The sequence below is a fragment of the Phaseolus vulgaris genome, chromosome 2, assembly GCF_000499845.2.
Source record: "Phaseolus vulgaris cultivar G19833 chromosome 2, P. vulgaris v2.0, whole genome shotgun sequence".
In the NCBI taxonomy this organism is placed as follows: Eukaryota; Viridiplantae; Streptophyta; class Magnoliopsida; order Fabales; family Fabaceae; genus Phaseolus; species Phaseolus vulgaris.
This window is the reverse complement of record NC_023758.2, coordinates 19,921,528-19,946,239: the sequence shown is the minus strand read 5'-3', so window position 1 is coordinate 19,946,239 and position 24,712 is coordinate 19,921,528. Positions and strand designations below refer to the sequence as shown.

Genomic DNA, 24,712 nt, shown 5'->3' with positions numbered 1-24,712 from the left:
CAAGTTAGAGAAAGGAGATGGAGCCTAGAAAAGCTACTAGAAATTACATGCACCACAGAAGTCAAGAAGAAGAACAAGATTGGAGTGTGCACAATTTTGAAGAAAGGCGTCATCAACACCAACCACCAAAGACTTTTTTTCCTTTTGTAAAGTTACCTAGTTTTAGTGGGGATAGTGACCCAAATGCATATTTAGGATGGCAAGGTAAAGTAGCACAAATATTTAATGTGTATGAGGTCGAAGAGAACCAAAAAAGTTAAGTTAACTTCCCTAGAATTTTTAGACTATGACATGCAATGGTTGCATCAAACTGTAATGGACATTGGGCTAAACAAGAGGTTAGTTGTGGTCTCTTGGTATGTTTTAAAGGAATGCATGCACGTGCGATTTGTTCCTCCTCATTATAGGAAGGAACTCTTGTTGAACTCCAACGGCTTCATCAAGGACCTAGGAGTGTAGATGAATACTTCAAAGATTTAGAAGTAAATTTGACAAAGATTAATATGCAAGAAATTGAAGAGGCAAAGTTTTTTAGATTTGTGAGTGGATTAATAAGAGAAATTCAAAATGTTGTAGAACTTTATGAGTGTACATCCTTAGAAAAATTGGTTCACCTAGCCATCAAGGTTGAATCACAACTATTAAAGAAAACATCTTTCAAACATACTCTTAATGATGGCTTCTATAACTCATCTTGGAAGGGTAAAAATAAATTTTCAAAACAAGATAATCCTTCTAACTCCTCTAAAGAATCCACCCCACAAACTTCTAAAGACCATCATTCTCCTTCTAGGACTAAATCGTCAACAAAATCCTCAAGTACAAAATGTTTTAAATGTTTAGGTTTTGGCCACATACCTGTCAATTATCCAACCAAAAGAACAATGATGGTAAAATGGGGGTTGTAGTAAGTGACCGTAGTTCTCAATCTTCAAGGTCTAGCTCCCCTACCTCTTCAAGAAGCCATAGTGAGCAAGTGATACAAACTGACAGATGATTAAGGACACAACTAGCACTTCCCAAAAGGGTCAGTCATCTCAAGATACAAAGTCAGGCTCCACCAAGCCTCAAGAAAGAATCAGCAAAAGAAGAATAAGCTATAAACCAAATATCAGACGTTCTTCCTGCTGGTCTTTTTAAATGATTACAAATATGTTGTAAATAATTGAGCTCACTTTAGGGGTCCAAATTGCAAATATAGGTTACAATAAAGTACATTTAGCATAATAGGGGGTGTGTAGCATTTTAGCTTGTTCCTAGCCCATTTGAAGGCATTTTGACCTAGTTTCTAGAAGGACAAGCCTACGATGCGGGATTGACTTAGTCAAACCCTAAGGCTGCCCATTTTTTCCCTTTTCCCATCCTACCCCTTTAGCTTATTCTCCAAGGCTCCTTCACCTATAAATAGGAGGCCTACCTACTGTATTTTACAAGTTCATGAAAGGAATTCAAAACAATTTTGCATGGTCAAATCATTAGAGATAGTTTTAGATGCAACTCTTTTGCCAACAATAGACAATGAGCCTTTTTCTTGTAGCAAATCTCCTTACTCCAACGAGGGCATAGTAAAAATATCATCCGAACTCAGTCCCTATATCATCAATAGGGTTAGCAACAATAGATAAATCTTTATTGACTTTCTGAACAACAACAATAGTAGCAACATAAGCTACAATAGTATCCTTAACAGATTCAACAACATCATAATTTAGAACATTCTCAACAGATTGTAAATCGGCTTGTCCCCCATTTCTCTCTTTTGAGAAACTTCTTCCTATTGACTATTAGAGATGTTACCTGTATTAGTCTCCACTTGTCTCCTACATTTAGATAAATCATGACCAATCATTTAGATAACATGTCAATATCAACTAGAACCCTAGCAAAAAAATCCTCTAGATTTATTCATTGTGTAATCATCAAGGGTTAGTGGAGTACCAACCCCTCTAGCAATATTAAAAAATAGCTTCTAGCCGCCAATATTTTTTTAATTTTTTGGTTTCTATTTTTAATTTTATTGTTTCAATTTGTATTCTTAATTTCTATTGTTTTTAATTTCTATTTATTTTTAGCAATTTTATTTTTATTTTTGTTGTCTTTTTTCTTATTTTCAACTTAAACTTTAATTTTGTTTCTTTTTAATTTTTAAGTCTTCATGACAAATTAGGATGTCATCTCTTTAGGTGACTTTCTTTCGGTCCTTAGAGATTTTCTACATACATATGGAAAACCTTTTTGAAGTTTTTTTTACAATGGAAATTTGTGAAAGCAGTTCAGGAAAGATTCTAAGTAGGAAAGACTTAGTGCATAAGCGTGTTCAATTATGACTCACGTCTCTTTTTTAGGAGTTTATTTGGTAAACTTGCAACACCTTTTCTTTTACAAATTTCTTTTGTTTGAATTTTCTATTTTGTAATAATTTGTCGTTTTTAATTTTGTAGTTTTTTTTTCTTCTTTTCTTTTGAATATTTTTATTTATGGATATGGGTTTAGCTTCTATGATTAACCAACTTTCATATGGAAATTATTTTTCACTTCAATATGATCAACAAAATAATTATGAAATGCAATGTGAGTGCTACTTTCAACAACTACTTTAATATTTTATGAACCATATTTTCATAAACCTTGTTATAATGAATGTGAGAAAAGTTAACCATCCTTTCAACAAATAACATCTTTAGAGGAACTTATTAGAAAATTGATTAAAAATAACATAAAATTTTAATAACATATGGAGGTTACACTTTTAAGATTGGGAGAGCAAGTTGAATAGCTTGTCTTACAATTAAAGGAAACTTCTGAAGACATGGGAGACTACACTATGACTGAAATTTTTGCTAAGCAAGAATTGAATACACTTCATGATCCAAAATTTTAGAATTTGATATAAGTTGTATTTGTGATTTTGATATGTGTGATGCGATTAATTTTTTTATACCACAAGTTTTCGTTTCAATCACAAGTACAAACCCTCATTGAAGTCTAGTACTTAATTCAACACAAATCATAAGCTTCCAATTATCATGTCTAACGATCGTCTTGAGGATCAGAAGACCCTAGACACTATGAAACATCCTATTAAAGATTTATGTGTATCATATTGATATTGAGGATGATAGCATGTTTGAGTTTCTAGGAGATTTTAATCTAATTGACTATACAAATCTAAAGATAGATAAGTTTATATTGTCTAATATGTAGATTGTTATAACAGTTGTAATGCAAGTTTTGAAACTAATACATCGACAAAGATTATTATGCCAGAATACTTAGGCTCAATTATAGAAACTACAAACATGACTAATCCATCAGATTTGAAGGATGTTGAAGTTTCTCTCAACACTAGACTAACATCTTTTACAATCTAGTCACCATCACTAAAAATAAAGGCACTCCCTTCCCAACTGCTATGGAAGTCCATCTTTTCCCCTTATATTACAAATGCAAACACATAACCTAGGCATGCAAACGACTCTTCATGCAACCAAATCAAAAAAGGATAAAGAGAAATTTACTCTAAAAGAATCTTATCAATAATTTTTGTTACAATTTCTACTAGTTTAAGTAAGATTGACTCATATCTTGAAAATGACTTATGAATAACTCAAAAGTCTAAAGAGAAGACAATTTTTTTTATAATAATTATATTATTTGAAAGATATAAATATACAATAATATTATAATTTAAATAATTAATACTTACGAATTAAATTTTAATTATTAATTATAATGGAATAATTTAATATATAAAGATAATAATAATTTGAATTTATTCAATTAAAAAAAATTAATCAATTAAAAACTTAAGAAAGATTTATATAATTAAGTATTTATCTAATTAATTAATATATATATATATATATATTTATAAATAAATATTGGGTGAAAGTTAGTGGGTGAAAAAAAAAATGACAAGGAAACAAGGGAAACTTTTATTAACAAACAATATAAGAAAATCATTAAATAAAAACTAATTTAGAAATCAAACTAATTAGTTACTCTATTCACTAAATTAAAGACCATTTTATACACTAAAAAATTATGGGTATCTAAAGTAGTTTCTATTGTTAATAAAAATTTACAAAGTAGTTTCTAAATTTGTATCTAACTATTAACTACCAAACTTTTAGCTATTAGTTATTTTATATTTATATTCTAAATTAGTATTTATTAATCGTTTAAAGACTAATTTAAAATCTAAAATATTAGCAACCAAAACCTTAATAACTAATTTAGATATCAATATAGAAACTACTTTATAATTTTTTATTAATAATAAAAATCATTCTAGATATCAATAATTTTTAATAAAAGGACATCCATCTCTTTTATGTTTTAATAATCTGTTACTTATTTTTCTTACTTTATTTCAAAATGATATATTAACTAAAGTTTATTTTAAAATATTAGAAATTGAAAAAATTTAAAAATAAAAATTCAATGATTTATTTATCCAAAAAAATTATATTAATCTCTTACCAATTTTTTCTAAATGGAATTTCTATTTTTCTGGTTTTAAAATGAAAAATTGCCTATATTCTTGATGTTATTAATAAAATAACACTTTTTCTTCTTTACTTTATTTATACTTATACATTTACACATGTTAATATTTGTATTAAAATCATATTTGCATATAATAATAAGTTAATAAGTTTAATAAAATATTTTATAAGTATTTATTAATTTTTTTATTAAAATACTTTCTCAAAAATATAATTTTTATATGGAAATTTATAATTGAGTGAGAATGTAATGCTTTAGATATTGTTAATAGAATAATTAAATTGTTATTTTTTATAAAAAAATATTTAATTTCTATTCTTTAACACTTTAATTATTCAATTTCATAATTTTTGTTAAAGTTTTGAGTTATTATTTTACTTCATAAATAAAATAAAAAGAAAAATATTATTTTATTTAAAACATAAGAAAAGATTAATATTTTCTTAAAAATATATAAGATATATAACTGCTGTTTTGGTAAAAGTTTAAGAAATGTGAGTATCTATTCTAAAACTAGAGAAATATAATATAACCTTACATTAGAGAAAAGTGAAGGATTTTTAGTTTGAAATAGAGAAAGGTAGTTTTGGTATTTCAAAAGTTAAGAAAACAGAGGGTGAAGAAAAAGAAAGAGGGGTGTTTCTTCCTGCACCCTTATATTTTACTTCTTGCACCCCTACATTTTACTTCTTGCACCCATTATAAATATGAATTGACAAAATTAATCCTTGGTGGTTTTAATAATCCAAGCACATCATGTCCTTCTTCTATGTCATTTTCATTGTCACTATTAGGAGCAAGCGACAGTAAACATTCTGGACGATTTTAGTGTGTCTTCAGTGGATATAGATAGACATGTGTACTTTCGTACGACATTGTGGAGGTTATTGGGTGGTTTTGGAAGTGTTCTTCGTTGAAGAAGAAAAATAAGAACTTTTTTTTTCTTTCAAAATTGGTAATCCAAAATGAAATAAGGAAATGCGTGCATTTTGGAAAGAACAATCCATAACATATTCTCAGAAAAGATAGTGGTTAAGAATTTTGGAATATCTTTTTAGGACACATTATATATGAATTTTGGATTTACGTAAAAAAATGTTTTTTGAAAGTAAAAAATTTATTCTATAAATGTTATTCTATGAATTTCCTATTGCATTAACATTTTTTTAAACAAATATTATCTACTATTTTCTCTCTTACCAACAAGGAAAAATGTCCATAAAAATAGGAAAATGTTGATTTCTATATTACTTCCACAAATTTAACTTTTAATTGTATTGAAAAAATTATTTTTAAAAGTGTGTTTAACATATTTTAGAATTAAGAATTTGAATACGTTTTTAAACTCTTTTCAAAGTTAAATTCTAAAACATACGTAAAAAAAGATATCACAATTAAGAAGAAGAAAAAAGTGGCTTAAACAATTTATTGTACTTTAGGTTATCATTGTAATGTCCAGCGTGCAAGGTTGCTTCGGACCAAAGGTAAAAACAAAAACAAACCGAAACGTTGCTTCGTGGATACTTTTATAGAGTAATTATTTGAATTGATTTTGATTATTTTTTCATGGGTTCAGTTTCTGCACACTCGTTCGCATAGATCATTAATATACCATTACAAACAATGTTTTAAGATGAGTTTCAAAATGCAGAAGCCATTATTGAAAGTTCCATATCTAAATAATCTTTTGGTCTATTATTTTATTGTTAGTGTTTGTCATTTGCATCACCAAATGCATGAATTCATTGAATTATGCTGTCTCAGTTCACTGCCACGCTTCAAAAGCACTTTTCCTCTCTCTGACTTTTGTTACAAATACTAGCACTACAAGCTACCTTTCATCAAACCAACCTCACTTTTCCTCTTCATTTTAGGTATGCAATAGTCATGGTGGGAATTATTGTGAGTCAAAACTGTTGATTCTTCTAAAAACTATCTGTCTATTGTTTATGCTATTTATTTTGTCTACCAACAATTTTCTTACACAGGATTAGCAAATTAGTTTGTTGAAGAAAAGATCATTCTTACTACTGTGGTGTATGCTTATTTGTGGATTTCAAATCCTTTACGTATGTGTATGTGGAATGATGCATGAATTGCAACGAATTTCTTGTTGAACTAAATTTATTTGCTCCATTCTTTACTTCGAGGATTTGTTGCTGTTTGTGATTGGTTCGTAAAATATATTCTGCTTAGCATCTAGTTGGGATGGCACGATCTTCAATGGATGAGATATCAAACTCTGGAGCATTTGTGAGATCTGCTTCCACTTTCAGAAACTGGATTTCAAGGGACCCGAATTCGCAATTTCCACCAGAATCAGGGAGGTATCATCTCTATGTATCATATGCTTGCCCTTGGGCTTCCAGGTGCCTTGCTTACTTGAATATCAAAGGACTTAACAAAGCCATCAGTTTCTCGGTTAGTTAGTAGCCTTCATGCTGTGTTTTTCTTTTTCAACTAGAAAGAATACCTGCTTAGGTCATTACGCGATTTCATATCCTGCGTGCTCAATGAACAGGCAGTCAAACCCATCTTTGAGAGAACTAAAGAATCAGATGAGTATAAGGGGTGGGTTTTTCCTGATTCAGAAACAGAGGTGCCTGGAGCTGAACCTGATAGGTTGAATGGAGCAAAGAGTATTAGGGAGCTTTATGAAATTGCAAGTGCAAACTACACTGGAAAGTACACTGTTCCTGTACGAAGATACACTGGCTTCTTTCGTGATTTTTATGATTTGCTCTGCTGGGTAGATGCTTATTTTATTGCCAACTGATGAATTTTGATCTTCACAGGTGTTGTGGGATAAGAAACTCAAGACAATTGTTAACAACGAGAGCTCAGAGATAATCCGCATGTTAAATACTGAATTCAACAATATTGCAGAAAACCCCTCCTTTGACTTGTATCCCGCTGATTTAAAAGCCCTAATTGATGAAACTAATGAGTGGGTATACGATAGTATAAATAATGGTGTTTATAAGTGTGGTTTTGCTAAGAAGCAAGAACCACACAATGAGGTATGAAGCTATTTTTAACCTTTTTCTAGGAACTGTTGGTACTTTAATTTTTGCACTTGTTGAATGTACTCAGGTGATTGAGAATTTTTATCTGATGCTTCCTTTCTGCAGGCTGCAAGACAATTGTTTGGAGCTTTGGACAAATGTGAGAATATATTAAGCAAGCAACGCTATATATGTGGCAACACACTCACTGAAGCAGACATTCGCTTGTTTGTCACTCTTATCAGATTTGATGAGGTAACGTCTGCGTGTGGGTATTTATTTTAGACATTTGGCAATATCTTATATGTTTTCCTGTTACTTGTATCATGCAATTCATTGCTGGTACAACACAAGAACTAAAACAGAAGAAAAGAAACAAATTAACTTGATCCGTGGTCTTGCAATAAAGGAATTAATTTCCACACCCTTTTTGTTCTTCTAAGTGATACTAATTGGACATGAAATGCTCAGTCTTTGCATGAAAAAACAGGATCATTTGATATTCCAATTGCAACTTGATTATCTGCATGAGTCTGTGTTGGCTCATTTTGCTTCACATTTATATTTGTTAGTGATTTGATCCAAATTGTTTGATTACTATATCATTTTCTCCTATATATTAAGATTGTCTAATTTTACCTATGACACTTCAAAATTGCCACGCTTTCTACAGCCACAGTTCATTTACCCTTGATTTAAATGAAATCACAAGTTCCAATCCAATTTATACTTTCGAAACAATAGTTTTCTTATCCCTGCGAAGAGCTTTTGGTCATTGGTCATGTGGTATGTGCAGCCAATGTAAATCTGCCATGAATATGGGAACTATTAAGTGCTCTATGCTTCCAAGTTTACCACAGGTTCCACACTCAACATTAGGCCTCCACCAACTCCTTAAAGGAAAACAGAAACAAAAAGAACATATTTTATGTTTAAAGAGTGAGGAAGAGAAACTTCACCAATTCCTTGGGAAGCTACTTTACTATCCATGGACTTTGACTTTCCAAAGATTGTGAAATGCAAGTTGTTGACAAGCTAGAAGTTGTAGATGATTTCGCTAGGCTGTTAGATTTCAACCTTAAATATTCCTAATATTCTTCATTAGAGAACTTTGACTCATAACCTTTAGATTTGGAAATATTGACTACCTTGTTAAGAAAGGTATGTAAAGAGTAATAGTTTTCTTGAGTGTGGCCTAGTCTTTTATAATAAGTGCATTTAGGATGTTCTCTATCACCACACCCTCCTCTAGTGTCATGACTTCCTTTTTCATGAGTAGAAATCATTGCAGAAGACTCAGTTGAATCTTGACACAATCCAATAATGCAATAGAGAAGAGTAGTAGGCAACTTAAGGGTTTCTAGAGAGAGAAACGTAGGGTTTCAAGTGAGAGAAACCATGTTCAACACTAGAAGACTCACCAAATGGTCCTAGAATGAAGAATAGAGGGTGGAAACAGGCTTAGAACTCCAACGAGTCAAATGTGGTTAAGGAAGATTCCAACTATTGGAAGGTGTCACGTGAGACACACACACCTAGGACAACACAACGAATGGATAGCACGACTCGTCTGTCAGAATCTATGAGTGATCATCGAGGTTGGGTCGCGCTCCTCAAGGAACACTGGACCCAAGCGTTCGAGGATAAAACTCCTACGAACTTCAACAAACGGTGCAGATAATGACTAATAGACAATTCATGTTTCGGACAGAGACAGGAAAAGCGGGATTGACCCACTCTGATACCAACTTGAGAAAAATACAAAAGAGTTAGAATGAATTTGAGAGAGTGAATTTCCCTCTCTTAGAATCTCGTATTTATAATAACTTTAGATACATCCGATACAATGTATTAGAGGGAAGAGAAGAGAATATCAGAGGGAAGAGGAAAGAATATGAAAAGATATATTTAGGAACTAAGTACTACACAAAGCACATAATACCTTTACAATAAATTCTTATTGAAGACTATTTATTTTAACACGTTCAACATATAAGAATATCATTAATATATAGTGGTTGAGACAGAAATATTTTACCAAGAGGGCCAAATAGGGGAGTGGAATGGCCATCATCCATCACCATCCTTAGCCAAACAGAAAAGGATAGGGGATAAAAGGTCCCCTTGCCTGACTCTAAGTTTGCAACTAATAAAACCAACAGTTTTACCATTGAAAAGAAGAGAAATTTTAGCTAAAATATAGTTTGATTCCAACCACAGAAAATGCTCACAGAATCCAAACTTCTTGAGCACCTAAATCAAGAAATTCCAACTAAGAGTATCAAAAGATTTTTAATATCAATTTTGAAAACTATATTACTAGTATTAAGAAGTGGACTTTAAACCTAACTTAACCTTACAAAATCAGCTCAAAATGTAAGGTTTGCACCCACTTATATACTATGAAATGTCCTTATCTCTAGTCTATGTGGGATCTCCAACACACCCCCTCACACTGAGGTTGTCAACTCGTGCGTAGGACTATATATTTATGGGTGGTCTGATAGCGGTTCGATAGTGGGTGGTCTGATAAGCCCAATAAACTCTCGCTAGGATAAACTTTAAATGACTCTGATACCATATTAAGAAATAGACTTTAAGCCTAATTCAACCTTACAAAATTGGCTCATAAGGTGACATTTGCAACCACCATACTATGAAATGTATTTATCTCTACTCGATGTAGGATCTCCAACAACTAGCAAAACATTTTTTGTTCAATAGATTCACAACTTCATAAGCAAGACACATACAATCAATTATTTTCCTTTCGTGAATGAATCCTTTTCTATTGTCTTAAATCACCTTTAGAGCAAGAATTGCTATTTTGTCTGCCATAACCTTGGTTAGAATTGTTAGCTTGAAGTTGGCTTAAACAATTTTCTGGGCAAATTGCTCCTTGTGGATAAGAACTACCAAATTTGAATAATAATTTTGAGTAATTGATGGAAACCTCTTGTTAAAGGAAGTGGAGCTTATGATATGATGAAAGAAGTGGAGCTTATGATCTTGAGAAGTACGACCAAACCCACAAGGACGATGCCTTGTGAGTAGCTGGATTTAGGTAAATTTTCCTAAGGAGACTCAATGACAAGTGAAATGTCATTTTAGCATAATAACTTTATCCATTCTAAAGTGAGAAATACATGGAGAGGAGGTCCTATTTATAAAAAGAGTGGTCAGCTATGAGAAGGAGTGGATGGTGGGGGGAAATTCAAATTTCAATTTTCCCCCATGTGATCCTATATTCACGGTGCTAGAAGTGGATCTAGTGCACTTCTAGAAGCATCAACCACCTAGATTCTTAATTTGTGCTTAATGAGTCTAATTTAAACCATAACATAACCCTAGTATCTTTGTATAAGCCCTCCAAGGCAACCCTACATTACAAGGCCCAAAGAGCCTTGGCTACTTGGTCCAAATACAGCCTGCTGAAACACCATCAGTACTAGCAGTAACACTTTTATTACTTAAAGCAAAAACTGTGAGTAAACTCCTCCATAGTGGGAATCTTAGTCAGAATAACATTATCTTGATTAGAGACCAATGTGGAATCACCCATCAATCAAATTATTATCACTATATTCATTATCAGTGAAAAAGATAGGAAAAAAGTAATTAACAACATGATCCTCCAAGTCCTTGTTGTCACTGACATGTCTATCCCCATTTTGTCAAAGAAGAGATATGTTTGATTGCTTGTTTAATCTTGGCAGACTTATGAAAAAAGGTAGTGTTTTTTCACCCTCAATATGCCAAGTAGATCTAGCCTTTTCCCTCCACGTTTCATGTTGGATATCTAACTCTTCTTCTAAAGCAATCAAAGCATTTCTTCTACAAAATCAAATCATCATTTTCAGCATGAGAATCAAAATTTTCCTGAAACCTAGACAGATTATTCATAGCATTAATGACTTTGTCATTGACATTGCCAAAGACATTTCTGTTCCAATCAATAAGCTTTCTCTTAACTTTCTTCAGCTTTTGATTCAAGACATATATGGGACAGCCAAACCAGGAAGTATTCCAAGCATCAGAGACCAACTTCTCACAATCAGGGTGTTGCAGCAACATAAATCTAACTTTAAAAGGAAAAGGATTCCTTTCGGTTGATTCTGACTGGAAAAGAATAGGAAAGTGAGCAGAATAATATTTAATTATAGTATTACAAGAGATACTATTCCAGGAAGCAATTCAATCCGAAATGCAGCCGGCTCCATCAAGGCGTTTGTCAATCCTAGCAGAACCAAGTCTACCATTGGTCCAAGTGTACAAAGAGCCAATAGTGGGAAAATAATGCAGATGATTCCCATCTATCCAAGCTCCAAATTCTTTAACTGGAAGCCTAGCCACAAAATTTGAGCCTCTATGCTCTTGACTACCTAGGACCACATTGAAATCACAAATAAAAGACCAAGGACCAGGATTAGAACTCATAAGAATAGATAAATCATGCCACAAGGACGCTTGATATAAGATGTGGATGCATAGATGATAGCAATATGAGAAGTGACATTAGCTGCAAAAGAAAAGGACAGAAATTGATCGAAACAGCTAAGCAACTTAACGTTATCAGTAAAACATCGTTTATATTGGAACTTCCCTATTATTTTGTGCAAACAACTGAAAATTCAAAGATCTCCAAAAGTTGACATCAAATTATCACTGCTGACAAAGGGTTCAGCAAGAAATAGAAAACTTGGTTGTGAGATGAACAAATCCTTTCCAAAGCCACTTGGGATATCTTATTCCCAACGCCCTTAATATTCCAAAATAAAGCTTTCATTTGGGAATATTGAGATTTTCACCTATAGCATGGGTTCAATTGAGTAAAGCCTCCTTTTAGAACTCAAAATTAAATCAAATCACTGGTAGAGCTAAGTTAGTGAGCTGGAGTCTCTGTTTCATGACCATTTTTCTTGTATAAATATGAAGTTTGTCCTGTCATGGTCTTATTCCATTTCTATCGTAATATTAACTCAATTTTCTATCCCATGCTTGGAATGATCATGGTTGTGCCTCAGAGTCTCGTATTCCAAAAACATAAAGAGAAGAAATAAATTTTCTTTAGTTCAGAATAGTCTGTTTTCCCTGCTTTTTGTGTAGTATTTTACTCTGAATCAAACCAATGAAAACAAGTCATCTCAGTTAGTTCATTGTTTTATAGTGCCTATAGATGATGAAAACATAAATTTCTCAGATTTCTACTTTATAATCATTTTAGACATCGATGTCATGCATGTCATATGCTTCCTATTTTGGGGCTCCATATGGAATCCATCCATTCCAATGTTATGAAATCTGGCTGTTGAGTAATTGACCTCTATTATAATTGTAGGTTTATGCAGTTCATTTCAAGTGCAACAAGAAGCTGCTGCACGAATATCCAAATCTTTTTAATTACACTAAAGACATTTTCCAAATTCCTGGCATTAGTAGCACAGTGAACATGGAACATATAAAGTTGCATTACTATGGAAGCCATCCTTCTATCAATCCATTTGGTATTGTTCCCGTTGGACCAAATATTGATTTTTCTGCTCCTCATGACAGAGAAAGGTTTTCCGCATAGGTGGGTGGTTGTTTTGTATAATTGTAACATTTTTATTACAATTTTTCTGTATCTTTTAAGTGAATTGTTTTGTTGAAAAAGTGCAGAAACAACAATGTTTTGTTGAAAAACGTAATTTCAAAATAAACTGAGGCAGGTCTGTCTGAGTGTGAGTATACTTCTAATGTTAGAATTTATCTGTGATCGAGCTTCAATGAGTTGTTTCTCAAAACTGCTTGAATATAGCCATACATATCCCACAATTCATATTATTGTCTTATTATTAAATGGGTTGGAAAGATCTAATGTATTTGGTGTTGGGATTTGAGCTCGACAATTTAGCGTGTTGGATCTCGTGTAGGCTCAGAGTGTTTTGGGTCTAAAACAAAATTATAAAAGTGAGAGAAACTAAGGTATAGTGATAGAAACCTTTAGGAAAGCACTTGGAGAACAGAGACTCACCTGGAAACAATGTAATATGATCAAATGCTTCCTTTTGTAATCAATTGGTGTGATTTATATTTTGTTGTAGTATTCAGGGGTGTGCAAAATGTATAAACTAAATTAAACTATTGTAAAACTAAAAGAAATTTCAGAGAAAATCGATTGAGTAGAACTGTATAATTATTTACATAAACTGGACTACATTATTTTATATAAATTGAATCAAAGTAAGTTCAATGAATTGATATTGAATTTTTTTACCTATATTTGAATTATTAGCAATGGACATGTTATCTTAAAATATATTTTCAAATCTCATAAGATATAGTCCAATTTAATTTAAACAATTCAGTATTTTTATACAGTTCAATACTAATTTGGTTTAGTATAATTTGTTTAATATCTAATCATACTTCAAATTGAGTCGTTTCTTTTAAAAAAATTGGTACCAAGAAGCTCACCTCAAATGCATATCTCTTTTAAAATCCTTTCCAAAACTAGATTTTGAATCATTCTGTAAGTGATTTTAAATCATAGTTGACAATAAGATGATCCTTCTCATTCTTAACTGAACAAAGTAACTTATTCAAATACGATGCACTAGAGCCAAGACTTGTCAATACTGCCATGAAAAGGAAACACTTATTCACCTATCATCTATGATGATAAGATCAAGACTTGATTAACTCTTTCGTCTCTTTTATTTTCTATTTGGCTTTCATCATTCTTAACTTTTTTTACTTCTAATTCTTGTAGTTTAATTTTTTCAATTAACTTTAATAGTAATAACATTATAGTGATATCATGATGATATTATTAAAGGATAGCAGTGCGGGATGAGTTGTGCAGGTCGGTAGTCTGCTATGAGAATTTAGGGATAAGCTCATTATTTTGATCCGCTTAGACCCATTCCGCATAATCTGCAACTCGTGCGGGTCAAATACAAGGTAGGGCGGGTCAGCTAGTTCGCATACTAATAAAAACGGTGTTTCTTTCAACACTTCCTCAATTTTTTTTTGCACCACATCAATTCCAAAAATCGAATTTTGAAAGCCAAAATAGTTGTTCTAGGGTGTGGAAGGTAAAATAGTTGTTTCAGAAAGATTATTCCATAATTTATTTATTTTTCTCTTATGAATTTTCATTTCCAAAATTGACTTTTATGTTATGGAAATTAAAATTCTGAAATTGATGAGGTGTGGGAAGAAAATTGATGTGGTACAGGAAGAAACATCCTAATAAAAAATTCAAAATTGTCTCCTCTAACTTTTGGTTCTCATCAACAAATACATTAATATTTTTAATAAAATTTTAATTTTGTTATGTAGATTAGCCTGTAAGTCATCTCTTATGTGAGACGGACCAACGAATTTAACCCGCATTACTTAAACAGGATGGGTTAACTCGACCAGCATTTTGCATATCAATGCGAGGCGGACGATTACAATGAAAAATCCACATTGTTATTCATAATATCATCATATGACATATCAACAAAATTATCAATTTAATATTTTTCATATCATTAAAAAGTGTTATGTATGAACTCACATTAGACTTAAAAAAAGTTATATATTTATAAAGATTAAATTATAAAATGACATTTTTTAAAAAAAACTAAAATAAAAAATAAAACATTTATTGGGACAAAAAACATGAATAACTTATTTATAAATATTAAAAAAAAATAGTGTTTACTAAGGAGTGAAATAAAAAGTGACATATTTAAGTGTTATGATAAAATTGATTTATAATTTCGTGGACATTGTATGCATATTTGTGTTGGTTCTAGTAATGTAGTTAAAAAAATTGCTAAATCGATATTTTTTACTTTTTTAACATAATTTATAAACTTTTTCATGTTATTCAATTACAATAATTTTATTATAAAAAAATCATAACAGTCAACTAAATATATATTTTTTCTATTTAAAAAGTATTTTTTGGTTGAGTCTTTATGAATATCAATTTTTGGTTGTTGGATATAGAAATACCAAAATAGGTAGGTGGATCTTCCTCAAACTCATAAAACATTACCAAAATTTTAGAACATCTCACAATTGAAAACACACACAAATTCAAAAGTCATATACTCTCACTTGCTTTATGAAGAAAAAACAATGCACTCATTTGTATAAAGACCAAACTAGTCATTACGATTCTTCTATATACAACTCTTTCAAGTAACTACATATTTGGCTTCTAAAGTACAAAAAAAAATTATGATTTTTTTATTTATTTTAGTTTCATAAATAAGATACTTTTTCATTTTGGTCCCTACAAATATCACTTTTTTAATTTTAGTTTTTTATGATCTCACATAAAGAAGAAACAGATCTTCCTATAAATATACTTTCCTCTTGCTTTATGAAGAATAAATATTTTTAGTCCTCATAATAAAATATTTCTTTGTTGTAGTCCTTATAAATATATCACCCTTTTATTTTAGTCCCTGGTAATATTAAATGTTTATATGACACTTTTGATGATATCATCATTGTCGAGTTGGCAAATTTGAGTGTCTTGCGATTATGACATCATCACCATTAGGTTTAATAGAAAATTTTAACGGTAGAGATTAAAAGCAAAAAAGAAAAGATTAAGAAGGACAAAAACCAAAAAAAAGTAATATAAAGACTGAAATCAAAATACGGGACCTAAAATTAAAGTAAGTCTTAGAAAAACCTAACTATTAAAAATGATATTTCACTTAATTTTTTCTATACGATAATAATATCATAATAATTGTAAATATTTGTTTTTATATATCTAAGAATATCAAATCATAATAAAATTTTGAGTGATCCAAATAAATATTAATTTTCACCTTTGTTTAAACAACATCGTTTATCTTAAAAAGTTCTTCTTTTAATGCACCAAAAAAAAGTGCATCTAACTATAAATATGTAAAAAAACATAATTGTGTATATTAAGCAATATTCTCATATAAATCATATAAAGTTTTCAAGTGATACTATCCTTTGAGTCTATTTCTTTAAGATAACTTCTTGTAGATATTTTCGTTTAAAGCTTACTTAATGCACTTCTTTTTGTTGCTCCTTTAATCATGAATGTTTTGATTAAGACAATCCTAATATTAAAGTATTTTACACCAAGTATTTAAATTTAAAAATTATCAATGAAGTCAAGTTATAGCAAAAGGCGAATTCTACTTAGAAAAAATATACATTTGTTATAAGTACTCTGTTCCACCTATTACTTTAAACAATTTAATTTAACTTAATTTCTATGTAACTGATCTAAAGTAACAACTACATACATAAAAGAAGAAAAATAGGTTACTTAAGGAAGGTAAAAAAATTTGGTAATGAGATCAAAGAGAGCTAGTAGTTCAAAGTCATTTAAGGTAAATTTAATTAAACTTTCAACACATTAAACATGCATACACTTGAGTTCTCAAACTTATTTCCAACCTTTTATAGAATATGCTTAGTAGAATTGGATAAATCTCTATATTTGATGTCTTTGGTATTTTTGGTCTTGATATGATGTGAGTTGACTTTTAGATGGTTCCATTTTATGGTGACACTTTTACTTAAAGTTGAGATTTTAGCAATTTATGGTGAAAACCTAAGGAAGATTCTCACTGGACACGAACTTAACCAAATGGTTAAGTAAGTGTGAAGGTTCACTTTACAAAGGCAAAGATGAAAATCAATACAAAGTGATAGATAGAATGTAATGTAGAATGGAAATAGTAATAAGGTAAACAATAATGGTGGTCATGGGCGAACCAAATGATGAACCATAAGCATATAACAAAAGCAAAACCAAGAGTAAGAATTCAAGACAAAGACATATATGAAATGGAAATGAAATGAAAAGAGTGGAAGAAAAGTAGCTTATGGAGTGGTTGTGAGAGGGGTTCATGCCACTTGGGGTGTGGTAGCCACCAAGATGAGTGAAGGGCCTTCACTTGAGAGTCTCACACTACTCAAGATAAGACCTAGCCAAGAGGACTCAAACCTCACACAATTTGTGCAGAGTAACTTTTTTCTTCAAAATTAACAAGTAAAATACAAGGAGTATGGTACCCTATTTATAGGAGATGGTGCCTTGAAAAACAAGAAGTAAGGGTAGGATGGGAAACCTAAAAATGGGGCTGCCTTTAGGGTTTGACTAGTCAAACCCACACATTAGGCTTGTTCTTCTAGAAACTAGGTAAAAACAAGCTAAAGTGATAAGCACACCCCTCCTATTATGCTATATGAACCTACTCTAGCCTATTTTGCTATTTGGACCCCTGGAGTGAGCCCAATTTATTGACAACTTGTTTAATTCTTAAGAAGACCAGCAGGAAGAACATTTGATGTTCTAGTCTTTGCCAATTTCTTCTTCTGGTGAGGTCGACTAGATCAGGGTCTTCACTTGAAAGTTGAGTTGACTTCTCATAGTGTGAATGGTCATGTGAGTCCTTGGTCATCTCAATGTGTTTTCACTCTAACGTTCAAGTCAATTCTCGATCAATACAAAGAGAGTATATAACAATAGTAAAAAAATCATTACATTTTACCTTAGAGTGTTTACCTATTTAGATTAATTGTATTGGGTCCCCACTTGAATGAATGACTTGAGTAGGCTCAAATAAGTCCTAATATCTTCTTAATCGTAGTTTATGATTTGTTTACTTTGTTATAATTTCTAATTACATTATTAGGCTATAATATTGGTTGTCATGTGTTCGTCGAAGGTGTTGTCGAGGATCCAAGATGGGAATACCAACATCTCGAATAGTACATTGACCCCCAACTCAAGTGAAGATGACGAGTCTTTAAAAGAAAAATATATTTCTTTATAATGTTATCGACCCCGTACGCTATACTAGCCGCTAGGCTCTAGCAGGTATAACCTGCAAAGGTCTAGAACGTCTTGGGTGTGATCGTGATCGTTGGTGTGAAATAATCTTATGGTTGGAGGAATAGTGTCGGTTTGTCTTACTTCCTTTTCATGCTTATAAATTAGGTGGTTCTTGGGTTCCACATTCACCTTAGTTTCTTCCCTTTTTTTTTCTGAGAGTGTATCGGATGAAGATACATCCAAGAAGTAAATAATGTCTTTCTTTTCTTGTGACAATAGTTCCTTTTTTACTGAATTTGGGGGTGTCGACAGGGGGATGCTAGATTATTTTATCCATTTCTAATTCAAGAGACTCTAGTAACACAAGCGAGTCTTCTCGAGTTAGTATGAGATTAGGTAATAGGGGGCCATAGATGTCAAAATTGACTTGTCTCGCATAGACTACATGGTCGAGGTTGAGGGGTCTGGTGAGAATATCCTGATGACTATTTTACGGTAAGTGTACCACGTTAGAAGTAATAATTTTTCTTTAAGGACGAATATCGAACCTTCAAGGAACAATTAAATTATCAAGTATAAAATTCACTAAATAGAAAACAAAATAATAAAGTTTATTGGGAGTTTATTATGATAGCAAGAATTGTAAAGAAAAAAACAAGTTAAAGAGTTTGTTGGTTTAATTGGAAAAATTGGGATTGGGATTCATCCTTCTTACTCTTTTGTATTTTGAAAAACATAGTAATATTATATCATTTTTGATCCTGCCGGCAACTTGAACGCGGGTGGATCGCTTCGTAACACTTTCTGCCCTGTCTTCGCGACTGCGTCTCCTGAAGTACCACCTTCTGAACTCCCTCTCAGATGTCTTCAAAATGTGGCCTGCAAAATACACAGACGGCGCCTCTAGCGGCCGTTTGCACTCCGACGATCAAGTTAGTTCAACAGAACCACCAGAAACTGGAAACTTAGTAAAAATGTGTATCTGAGAAAAACTTGCACTCTGTTTTTCTTCTCCCCCCCTCCTCCTACTCTCCCTCTGATCCCTCCTTTTATCTCTCTTTCCCTGCTTCTGGGCATAACAGAATTCTGTTATGCTTTTCTGGCATGTGTCAGAACCCTGTCGCGCTTTTCAGAGACAGCGTACCTTCAGAATCAGCAATGGGGAGCGTGAGAGTCTGCGCATGCCTGCGCTTGGCTGCGCCTGTCTGTACCTTTAGCGGTACGGAGTGCTCTTTTGTCTGGACCGCGCCCCTCTCAGATGGTGACATGTGGAGGCCTGCAACTCACATCTAACCACACACGTGTCACTTACTGGAAGGGCTCTAGCGCCTCTCTTTGTCTGCCTAAGTTACGCCCTTGCGGAGTAACTTAGGATGCTTCTCTTATCTGGGTAAATTGCACACTCTTAGCAGAGCGTCGGGTGTGGCTGGTCTAGGCGCACTCACCAAACGTCACTCTCTGCGTAGGCGACTTACCCTTCAGGATGACACGCACGTAATGGGTTGAGGGAATCACCAATCACCGACTGGCTTACTAGTTCCCTCAGGCCACTCTCGTGCATGATTCCTTGAGGTGTGCTCATGCGAGGTCCATGCGTAACGCTCTCGCTGGGAACCTTAGTCCCAGTTTAACTGCGTGTAACACGAGACCCCGATGACAATACACCCGATGGCTGATCAGTGTTTATTCGCTACTCGCGCTCTGCCCTCAGGCGCGAGTCTGGGAACTGGTCTGCTGGTGGTCACTTGGCTACTGACCACCGATCACCATTCTGGGTGATCTATCCCCCGACCTCTCTGCCGCCTGATCTGTCGGTGGTAACTTGGCTACTGACCACTGATCACCTCTCTTGGCGATCGTCCCCCTACCTCTCTGCCACCTGGTCCACGTGTCACCCTGCGAGTGGTCCACGTGGTTCTCTGATGCTGATGTCATCGACTACCGATGACCGATCGGATCAATTTTATTGATGTTGATGCCCATATAAAATTCATTTATGTTGATTCCTCGCATATAGAATTATTAAAAGAGTCTCCTAAATATTGATTCCTCGCATATTTATAAAAACTCTTTAGCATTATGATTAGATGTTGATAGATACTATCATTTCAAATCTATTCCTAGAATTTAAATATGTTAAGCATTATCATTTGGGTTAGAAACTTAGAGATATTTTTCATTCAAATCTAAGGATCTAGATCATGATAAACAAGCACTACAAATAAAATGACAATACCAATCATCAATCAAGAACAAAATATTATATTTAAGTATGATGTGAGTTGATTTTAGGATTGATCATTAGGTGACACTTTTATATTTATGATTGAGGTTTTAAGACAATTAAAGAGTGAAAATCTAAGAAAAATCCCCACTGGACATTAACTTAACCAAGTGGTTAAGTAGATGTGAAGGTTCATTTCACAAAAGCAAAATGAAAACATAATTATATGGTGAATATGATGACAAATATGGTGCGGAAATTGAACAAGCAATGTAAGAGCAAAGAATGGACCGAATGGAATTCAAAGAGACAAAACTAAGAACATGTTTATGATAGAATGGAATGGAAATGGATAATGGAAGAGATGATGAAAGAAGAACTTATGGATGGTGAAGCTAGGATGAATCACGCCACTTGATGGGGGTGGAATCACCAAGATGAGTGAAAGGAGGTCGCCACTTGAGAGCATCATATCTCACAAGATAAGACCAATTTAGGAGGAGACTCACTCACTCACAACTCACACAAAAATTGTGTAGAATTTCTTTACTATCATTTCAACTTGTACAATACACTAGGTAGGCCTCCTATTTATAAGTGAGGGAGCCTTGGAGAACAAGCTATAGGGGTAAGATAGGAAAAGGGAAAAAAGGGGCAACCTTAAGGTTTGACTAAGTCAATCCCGCATCCTAGGCTTGTCCTTCTAGAAACTTGGTCAAAATGCCTTAAAATGAGCTAGGAACAAGCTAAAATGCTACCTACACCCCCTATTATACTAAAGGTACCTTATTCTAGCCTATATTTGTTATTTGGACCCTCAAAATGAGCCTAATTATTTACAACATATTTTTAATCATTTAAAAAGACTAGCAGGAAGAACTTTAGGTGCTCTAGTTTATAGCTTCTTCTTCTGCTAATGTTGTCTTGAGGTTTGGTGGAGCCCGACTTTGTAACTTGAGATGACTAACCCTTTTGGAAATTGCTTGTTGTGTATTTAGTCATCTGTGGGTTTGTATCAAAGTATCACCTTAATACATAAGAGTTTGAACACATTACTCCCAATACTAAAGGGTAGAATTAGTCACTCATGTTGGCCATTAAAAGCATGGAAAGCAAGAAAAGAAGATCCAAGATGTTTCTCCTTGACGGCTGCCTCCTCTAGGGTTTTCTATCACCTCATATTCTCCTAATTGATGTTTAGGTTTGTGCCTAACGCCTCATATTTAACCTAGTTGGGCTTAGGTTAAGTGACTTCTCGCCTGGGTGTGATTGGGCTCGCCTAGGCGAGTTGGACGAAAACAAGCACAATGTCTCTGGAGTGATCTCGCCCAGGCGAGATTGGGCTCGCTTTGGTGAGATCCTTTGGAAGCTTCTGGCTTAGGCGAGCTTGGGGTTTCATCTTTCCCTTTTTATCTTTGTCTATTCTCCTTTTACCCTTTCATCTCCATTTTTCACTAGAATCTTGAAATTAACACAAATTTGTGAATAAATCGTTCTTATTCAAATTATAATCACAAAAATATGCAAAAAAAAATTAAATTCATAAATTAGGGGTTATATTATAGTTATTTTGTGAATTAATATCCATAAGTGTCTCTATTTTAATAAGAAATATTACTAAAATATGACAATTATCAGTCCCAAAATCGACTATGAATGGATAGGTAGTCGATTTTTGAGGTATATCATGAAGTACTTATGGTCGTCCATGCTTCAGCTCTTTTATGCTAGTATGATACACTTGAAGGATGCTACACTTGAAGGGTCATCTCAACAAGCAAATAAAGACCTCATTAATAGGAGAAATGGACAAAGCGCAAAGCATTTGAAGTTCTTCTTTTTAGTCTTCTCAAAAAATGAGGTCCAAGACCAATTAATATCTTTTTGTAATATCTTAGAATAGATTCAAGATAGAACTTTAAAAGGGAAGTAGTAGGAAAAGTCACTTTTCTAGAATAAGGAAGTGACTTGGATAGGGGCGGCAATTACATTGTCTTTTCATGTACCTTGCCTCTTCATTTCACAATGACTTTTCATGTATCTTACCTTTCATGATCGGTCCTCTATTCCTATATAAAGAGGAGCCTTGCTTTTGTAAACATAAGTTGAATATTGAAATTGAAAGTGAAGTTACTCTTTAGAATTTGAGTGGTTTCTTTTTTAGACTTGCTCTCCTTCTCTTTGTCTTATCTTGTGGGTCTTGGGAATCCTCAAGTGGCGGCACTCTCACTCATCTTGGAGCCTTCCACCATCCAAGTGGCGTGATCACTCCCATTGTCTTCAACCACATAAGTTTCTTCAACTCTTCATCTTCTTTTTTTATACCCATTCTATATCAAAAACTCTAAAACATGTTTTGTTTCTTGTTCTTGATTTTCAATCGGTCAAATGTTGCTATTGAATGTTAATAATCGGTAGTTTGTGATTGATTCTTGTTTTAATCGGTTGGAATTACTTGTTGATGTATCAATTGGTTCATGTTTTTGAAATGGGTTTCCCATGGGTTTCTTGATTTGTGTTCTTGAATTGCTTGTAGAATCTTGATCCAAATTCTTGAAAGTGTCATATAATGATTCATCTCCTAATCAACTCATATAACTTGCTCCCCCAACGAACCCCGAGAAAAACCAAAACAATAAGGACTGGACAAAGTCAACTTGCCAACATTCCGATAAGTCTACATCCAGTTGCTCCTTGAAGAGGGCTCACCGACCAACTAATGCTTGTGCAAGCTCTTCTAGCTATGATTTCCTAGGGCACAACATGCATCTAGTTGAGAGGGTTTCCATCATTTTAAATCCTATTTAGTAGGAATGGTATGTGTTTGCAACGCCGCATGAGCTTCATGATGTGTTTATGGAGTTATGTTCTCCTACTCTTATTCTCGACAAACGGATGGGGTTCAATCTGAAAAAGAATAAGGGTTTGATGGAAGTGGAGAGATTGAAGGTTCAGTTGACCGAGTCTACAACCTCCCTTCCATTGCAAATAAAAATAAGGAGTTAGAGCCTTGATTGACCCAAATGAAGGTTGTTCGTGAGTCTTGAAAGCAAAGATGAAACACATTTAAGGTACATTTAATTAAACTTTCAATACATCCAACATGCATGCACTTGAGTGCTCCAACCTTAGTTCCAACCTTTTAATTTGTATAACCGGATAATTTTCTACGTTTGATGTACTCGGTCTTTAGTCTTTAGTTTTCAGTCTCAACAAAGTATTTCCAATTATACTCTAAAAGATTTTGATGGAAATATTGACATCTCAAAATAGTACAATATATAAAGAGAAATCAAAAAAAAAAAAGACAAAAAAAAAAGGTAAGACAATGTAAGAAAAAAAGTTGCATTGTATTAATTTGAAATAGAAAAGGTATTGAGTTAAATAGATTTAATATTGTCCACCATGTCATACCAATTCTCACATCTCTATAATGAACAAGTATTTTTAGGAGCAAAATTTTTACTCATATGGTAGAAAATGTTATAATGAATACAAAAGGAGTAGGGATTTGGTGAGAGACTATTGCTATTATTGGTAAGCATGGACTCAGTCTAAGGGCTCTGGTTTGAACACATGTGGTAATTTAGTGCAAGTATGACCATTAATAAATGTGTGGTACCTGAAAGCAGCACTTGTGGCACATCAAAATGATGGGGGCTACTGCTTATTACTAAATTATTTTACAATAATATAATGATCTTGATTCCATAAATTTTTATACTTAAAAAAAAATTCAACACGATTTTTTTGCCAACTACTATGCCTATATATCCGATTAAAGGGTGACTAAGTAAAAGGATAATAAACTATTTGACTTAAAATAAATATTTGTATAAGTATTATATAAGAATAAAATAAGAGGAAAAATATTACCTTTTTAAAAATAAAAATTATTTATATGTAAATTTAATGACAATTTTTTTTTTAAATTATATTTTTATAAGTTAATTTATATATAATTTTTTTTAATTTAAAATATATTTTCTAGATTTTTTTCCCATTTAAGCATTTATGATTATATATATATATATATATATATATATATATATATATATTTGCAATCGTCTTGCTTTTAATTTTCAAATTGAAAAAAAAAAGATAAATATTTTATATTATCCAGATAATTTTTTTACAGCAATTACTTATTCCCAGTTTATT

General features: G+C 32.7%; 1 protein-coding gene across 8 annotated transcripts; it reads left to right on the top strand.

The window, feature by feature from the left end:
* Positions 1-5,948: 5,948 nt before the first annotated feature.
* Positions 5,949-13,280, top strand: LOC137810864 (uncharacterized). 8 transcript variants are annotated; one of them, XM_068612338.1, is made up of 6 exons: positions 5,949-5,993; positions 6,713-6,930; positions 7,031-7,207; positions 7,305-7,529; positions 7,641-7,769; positions 12,853-13,280. In XM_068612338.1, the coding sequence occupies exons 2-6, from the start codon at positions 6,718-6,720 to the stop codon at positions 13,084-13,086; spliced, it is 978 nt and encodes a 325-aa protein (XP_068468439.1). In that variant the 5' UTR covers positions 5,949-5,993; positions 6,713-6,717; the 3' UTR covers positions 13,087-13,280. The 8 variants fall into 8 exon arrangements, with proteins under 8 accessions (XP_068468439.1, XP_068468434.1, XP_068468440.1 ...); XM_068612333.1 differs by having other exon boundaries at positions 5,952-5,993; positions 6,706-6,930; XM_068612339.1 differs by lacking the exon at positions 5,949-5,993 and adding an exon at positions 6,169-6,383 and having other exon boundaries at positions 6,706-6,930.
* The last annotated feature ends 11,432 nt before the right edge of the window (positions 13,281-24,712 follow it).